We start from the raw sequence: 6785 nt of genomic DNA, 5'->3' as shown, positions 1-6785 counted from the left end.
CTTCGCATTTAGTTTGTAGTTGCAATGAGTGGAGGGAGCACCTATATGCTCTGCACTTGTAACAGCTTATAGTGCCCTAGTGTTGCCATATATCAGGCGTTGGATCTATACTCTGCACCAGCTATAGTCTATAGTGCCCTATAGTGCAGCCGTATACCATTCTACAATGCTGGCTCAAAAATAATTTTTTCGGGATAACATTATCGATTAATTCCCAAAAAAAAGTGTCAAAAAACTAGATTTGCAGCATTATTCAGTGGCGAATTCCATGGAATTGAATGCTGAAGAGTGAACATTCTGATTTGATCTAATTCCCTTTCAAATTAGTTTATGTATGAAGCATAGAAAAAATATTATTTTATGTTAGTTTTTTAGTTTTTTCTCACACTTTCCAAATAGATTCCATCATACAAAATTGATTGTTTATCATAATTTTATATTACCGAAACGAATGGCGTGGTCTCATTTGATACTTATATTTTGAATAGCTAAAAGACCCTCGCGTCGTTAATGAAATTCTTCTCCATGTTATTTGCACTTCCATTCTTGCTCGAAGCCTATCCAATGTCGTGCTGAAAATGGAAAACTAGTCTGCCTATTTGAAACAATGAGGCTAAAACGATTATATGTGCTTGTCTCTATTAGATATTTTTAGATTGAGCCACGTTATTCAAACAATAATAATAGCGCAAATATTCAAACAAAGAATAATAATTTCTTTGTTGGACTCAGCTGCGGTACACATAAGTGAACGTTTCCGTCATGTGGAGTGCCCTTTATCGATCGGAAGTATCAAGCACAAAAAACAGGGGCACCTGAGCGTGATGAGCTAACAACCTATCACATCCTCAGACCCTGATAAGACGCGCCGTCTTCTGAACAAACAATTAAGCAGCGCTCTCTGTGAGACACATCTGGACTGTCGGTCTGTTACAGTGTGTGTCTTACCTCAGTGTCATCACTCAATAAACTAATTGCGCAGAGCTGATCTGCAACACATAAGAGGTTCAATGGTGCCATATAGTGACGATGTGTAACACTGTGACGATGCTGTGCAAGTAGCATTGAAGTGTCACGATGTGAAACCGGTGACACTGCGTTGACACACTCTGACGAGGTTTCGCATATTTCCTGTCAAATAGTTCGATATTAATGACTTTTTTTTGTTAATTTTAACGATGCTTGGTACTCAAAATCTGAGACTTAACTAGTGTTATTCTGGCCAAAAATCAGTGCAGTAATCGAAGTATGATTACGAAATGTGTTGTGGGGCTCACTGTGTTCAGTCAGTTCTGTATCGCGATAATTAGAGACGATACGTTACATTTGAATTAAAAAAATTCAAATGTAACCACTCACAAAACAGTGCACTTAGTGAATCCCTTCTCTCTACTATTTTTTTAAAACAAATTTTCAATGTCATATTTCTCGTACGAGGATTCTGATCTTACTATCGCATAGATAATTGACACACTTTTGAGTTTTTTTTATTCACCCTAGGGTTCAAACCTGTCATCTTTCTGAAAGTTTTGGCGATGCAAAATTTTTTCCTTGAAGCTGGTAAATATCAGTTTCTGTCCGTGTACAGGTTTTAGCAGAGATGGAAGCATATATGAACTGACCACTTTTTGTGCATACTTAATTGCCCTTTAACCTTCAAGTTTTATAGTAGATGAGGCTTGTATCCTTTATTCGGATAGGTCCATTTAAGGTTTAATTTTTATTTGTCTCTTTACAGATGCGGAAGAAATGTGTCGATTTTATTTCAACTTCAGTTCCTACCGCTCGTACATGAGCTCGAGATAAATTTGCACATAATTTTATACAATAATTTTAAATGCATTGGTCCAATCGTAATAAAAAATTATCTTAGGAAAATTTCATTCCATTTGCTAATAAGTTCTCTCGACAGTGATAACAGAGTCAGAACAAGATGGAATATAAATAAACTTATTAGGGTTTTTAGTGACCACAAAATCTTCTCGACTCTCCGTATGCACAGATATAGCGCTAAATGATTTGTTGAAAGCTTGCTCTAGCAGGCATATGACGTTGAAATAACGAATATTAAACGTTTTTTTAAGGGAGCCAACTCCTAATTAACGTTACTTTCTAGTCGTTTTCCTGGGGGGACGGGGGGGGGGGAACTGCAATTTATACCTAACTAGCCACACCGAACACTCGGTACATGTCGGACTAGCGCCGGAGGCATGATGAGAAGCACTTAAGTCAGCTGATGTAAGTAGTTGAGTGCTAGAGTGGAAGGTGGCCACAACACTGCTCTATGAGCAGGCTACCACAGTCTGTCGAGTGCTGCTCTATGAGCAGGCTACCACAGTCTGTCGAGTGCTGCTCTATGAGCAGGCTACCACAGTCTGTCGAGTGCTGTTCTATGAGCAGGCTACCACAGGCTGTCGAGTGTTGCTCTATGAGCAAGCTACTACAGTCTGCCGAGTGCTGCTCTATGAGCAGGCTACCACAGTCGGTCAAATGCTGCTCTATAAGCAGGCTACCACAGTCTGTCGAATGCTGCTGTATGAGCAGGCTACCACAGCCTGTCAAATGCTGCTGTATGAGCAGGCTACTACAGTCTGTCGAGTGCTGCTGTATGAGCAGGCTACCACAGTCTGTCGACAGCTGCTCTATGAGCAGGCTACCACAGTCTGTCGAGTGCTGCTCTATGAGCAGTCTACCGCAGTCTGTAGTGTGCTGCTCTATGAACAGGCTACCACAGTCTGTCGAGTGCTGCTCTATGAGCAGGCTACCTGCAGGCTACCACAGTCTGTCGAGTGCTGCTCTATGAGTAGGCTACCACAGTCTGTCGAGTGATGCTCTATGAGCAGGCTACCACAGTCTGTCGAGCGCTGCTCTATGAGCAGGCTACCACAGTCTGTAGTGTGCTGCTCTATGAGCCGGCTACCACAGTCTGTAGTTTGTGTGCCCACTGTATATGATCGTGGACTGCGCGTAGGCTGTATGCTTGCGTTGTATTATGCTTCCTTTTGCCAGCGTCTCTATAACCAACATCGTAGAGGCTTCTGATGCTTATCAGTCAACTGATAAACCTTTAGATATAGGCTGGGATTGCGCCTGGCTACTGTTGGGAAACTTCAACAGGATGGAGACGTAGTATTATCTCTCACAGAGATGTTAACGGTCAATGTTTCTATGTAGTAAAAATCAGTGCAATGCTAAACACTTCAATTTCCGTCAATCTCTTGATTTCATACCGGCTATTTATCAAGCTAAAAAAATTCGGCACTGAATGATTTACACTACAAAGGAAATAGTAGAGGGAAAAAACTGCTTCATTTGTAACGTAAATAATTCGTCATCAAAGGTGACAATGATAAAATCAGTTGTTAGGCATTTTTAACAAAACGTTGACTCTTCGATTGAATTTTTGTGCTTGTCGACTGAAATTTTGTGGTTGTGTCGTATCCGTATGATTGATGTTATTGAGAATGACTCATTTCTTATCTATCATAAAATGAAAGGTTTTCTAGACGAGAAACACGGAGAATATCTATAAGTACATCAGAAATAAACCGCATATTTTTTTTTGCTGTTGGTATGAATTGTTATATCAATATTATTTCTCTTTTTCAGATTTGTGCAATCGAAGTGCAAAAAACAATTGCGTGCACTCGAATTTACCTGCACGTGGGTGATTCTATAATGATCAAATTAGAAGTCAAATGATGCTATGAATTTATTCTGTCATACATCCATGCTAGACAATATAAAATTGTGAGTTATATTGTGAAATTGAGTGAAAGTACTTCTAAAAATAAGTATAATGCAAACGTCAAAGTGTAACTATAGTGTTATTTTGCAAGCAATTTGAACATCAGATTCTGCTCAAACTTCACGAATAGATGTGGAATACTTGAAACTTAAAGGCTTAATTAGTTTATAAATTTTTTTTAGTTACAATTTGATGTAATTTGACTTACCATAGTAACAGGCACCTAACGTTTAATTTCTTGCTGTAGCCTTTGAAATGCTGCAGGAAAAATAGACGTAAATGCAAAGAAGTGCAGCAGAAGGTGTTCGAAAGCTTCACGAATAGTCGGACAATGAGTCCTAGAAAATCAAAGGCTGCAGCGGCAGCAGCGGTGCAATTGCAGTCTGCGGGGCTGCGGCGGAGCGGGTCGAGCAGTTCTGTTGTGTCGGTGGGAGAGGCTAGGCGCCGCGCCAGTGTGGACAGTATGGCGGCTCCCGGCAGTGCTTCCAGCGTGTCCTACGACACTGACAGCGCCAAGAATCTACAGTACGTCGAAACTTTGGTGAGTACATCTTCATTAACATGATTCAGATATCCTCCAAATATACAGCAAAAATTATTTGGGTTCATGGTTTGACTAGAGCTAGTTAGGCGTGATCTGTAGGTGATAGTTGTGGCGCAGGTTAATCTGAACACACTGGAAGGCTACCAACCATGGGTGGAATCATCCGAGGGCCTGCCTGTCGTATGATATTCACTGTTCCCTCAATTTTATGCGTATCAATATCGTAATTGGGTTCGAAGGCTGAATTTACCAGCGTGGAATTGGTTCGCAACCAAATTAATCATTGGTTCCAATCTAACTACCTAGTCGTAGAACTTAGTTTTCTTTCAAATATTGACGTTTAATGACCGTTGTACAATCCACATTCTAGTCAATCAAACAACTTGGAAAGTTTTACAGGAATGGGATTAAAAACCGCGAGAAAAGACCTGGTGAAATTAGAAGCAAAGAGAGCGCCAAGAAAGTTCACCATCTCTTCCATGAAATCTTTCCCAAAAACTCTTTCATTTAAGACATGGTGAATTTGCTTGACAATTTCTATGCTTTTAACTACTTGGTAGACTTACGATTCAAACTGACTAGTGATCAAAGCACTTGGTGAAACGAAGCTGTACACAAACAGTCATGATAGTTTTGCTCGATATCGTCTCGGAACCTAATTTGTCTATTGCGGCTTTGTCTCTTTGGCCAGCTTAGCAGGTGCGGAATTTTTTTTTATTGCTGCATGTCTTTTGTGAAATTACTCAGAAAAGTAGCTTTTGAAGAATCTGGTGTTACGCCAGGGTAGCCGAGTTCCTTTTTCTATAAATTAGAATTGTTGAAAAGGATAGTAGTTCATATTTTCGGATATTTTTCTATACCAGCATTCATCAATACGGTATTTCGACGTTAGTTAAAAAAATGAGTTTGCCTATCCTAAAGTAACCACAAATTCTTTAAAGCTGACTTTAGAAAATCTGTAACTTGAACTTCAAGAGTGCTTGTGGGTTTTTTCATCCCTTGAAGGAATTTTTTCATTTGCATGCAATTCATCAATGGCAAAGATTTGTACATGAATTTTGATGTCCTTCATTTGTGGGTTTCAGCCCGAAAGGCGAATGTTAGTTTCCTAATCTTTTGTGCCAACTTTAAGGAATCTACTTGTAATTGCAACCCAATTCTTTACGCCTGTAGGCCTGTGCAACCCTCCAGTAACGCCTGTAATTCAAATAGCTACCTAATCTTTATCTCGATGGAATGTTGTTGAAAATTGATTTTTACCATTACCTTTGGCCAGGATGACCATCCAAGTCACTTTTCCCAGTCCAGTGATCAGTGAAATATAACGTACCTACTGCAGTCAGTTATAGATTAAAAGGTTAGCTAGGCGAATTATATGAAAGAATCGAAAAATGTCGTTTGATGTTGATTTCATAAACTTTTATGGGCTGCCTTAGAATTCGCGCGAACATATTCATTGATGTTCTCGTAGGTACTATATTTTGTGCTGCATGTTAAGAATAAAGCGAATCGACGGCTCAACCTGGATAGGATTATTACTATGCAGCGTTGAATTCCAAATCAGTATGAGCGTCCAGCGAACACGTGCATATCTCAATGATGCAATACATAGCCTCGGCTGTCTACATTGCAGCCTACTACATGTAGGTGGGCGGTTTGACGAGTTCACTGCGAAGTGATGTTCCGGAAAAGAAAGTGCATTCCCGGAAATTAGAATACGAAGGCTTCTTATCATATTGCTAGACATCAAGACATATTTATCACCCAATTCTTTATAAATCATGGGTGTCATACTGATTTTTTGCGAAATGCTGATCGGGAAATTGATTTATTTGCTTCATCGTGTAAATTTGTTGTATAGGTACTTGATTGCTCAATTGCTATCAAATGCGTGATGTATTTAGGTAAAATAGTGGTTTATGCAATAAAAATGCAAGAGTCGGTCCAGCAGCGCAAATTTACGTCGTCTGGTGGATCCTTTTTTCGATACTCGGATGTCCGGCTTGAAAAAGATAATGTTTAGGCCGTCCTTGAATGATTTAGTCTGGGGTTCTTGGAAACAATGTCACGTTGGTAGGAGTAAGAAGAAATGCTGTGGTCAGCAAAATTGAACAAATAATTTTGTCCCTTCCTGTTCAAAAATTATTGTTGAATTTTTCACTTTTTTTAATATTGTAAAGATGAATATTGCTTTGATGAGTATTGTTTAATATTCGTCAGTAAAATATTTTTATATTAGTAATTAGGACTTAACTAATCCGGACCGAGCAGCTAATATAAAGAAACGTGTGAAAAAAATAAAATCTCTGTCTATGATCAATGAAGATTTCCCGATATTTTTTGCTGCTATATTTTGTTAAGTGATATTTCAAGTCCTTGTAACTACCGTAACAGACGTTTGAATTTTTGTTGCTTCAGAGTGGTTATAGTTAATTTAGCAATCGTCACAGAAGTTTAAATGTTTGACGCTGCGTAATATTTAAAACATCACAT

General features: G+C 39.1%; 1 protein-coding gene across 1 annotated transcript in view; it reads left to right on the top strand.

Moving 5' to 3' along the window:
• The first annotated feature begins 3729 nt into the window (after nt 1-3729).
• LOC108670634 (chloride channel protein 2) overlaps nt 3730-6785 on the top strand; it is a 77454-nt gene continuing 74398 nt past the window's right edge. The window contains exon 1 of the mRNA XM_018158106.2: nt 3730-4289. Within this exon, the coding sequence (XP_018013595.1) occupies nt 4080-4289 (210 nt within the window). The 5' untranslated portion in view covers nt 3730-4079. The remainder of the gene's footprint in view (nt 4290-6785) is intronic.

This window comes from Hyalella azteca, unplaced genomic scaffold, assembly GCF_000764305.2.
Source record: "Hyalella azteca isolate HAZT.00-mixed unplaced genomic scaffold, Hazt_2.0.2 contig13886, whole genome shotgun sequence".
In the NCBI taxonomy this organism is placed as follows: Eukaryota; Metazoa; Arthropoda; class Malacostraca; order Amphipoda; family Hyalellidae; genus Hyalella; species Hyalella azteca.
Note: the sequence above shows the minus strand (reverse complement) of the source record. Positions and strands in the feature narration are given on the sequence as shown.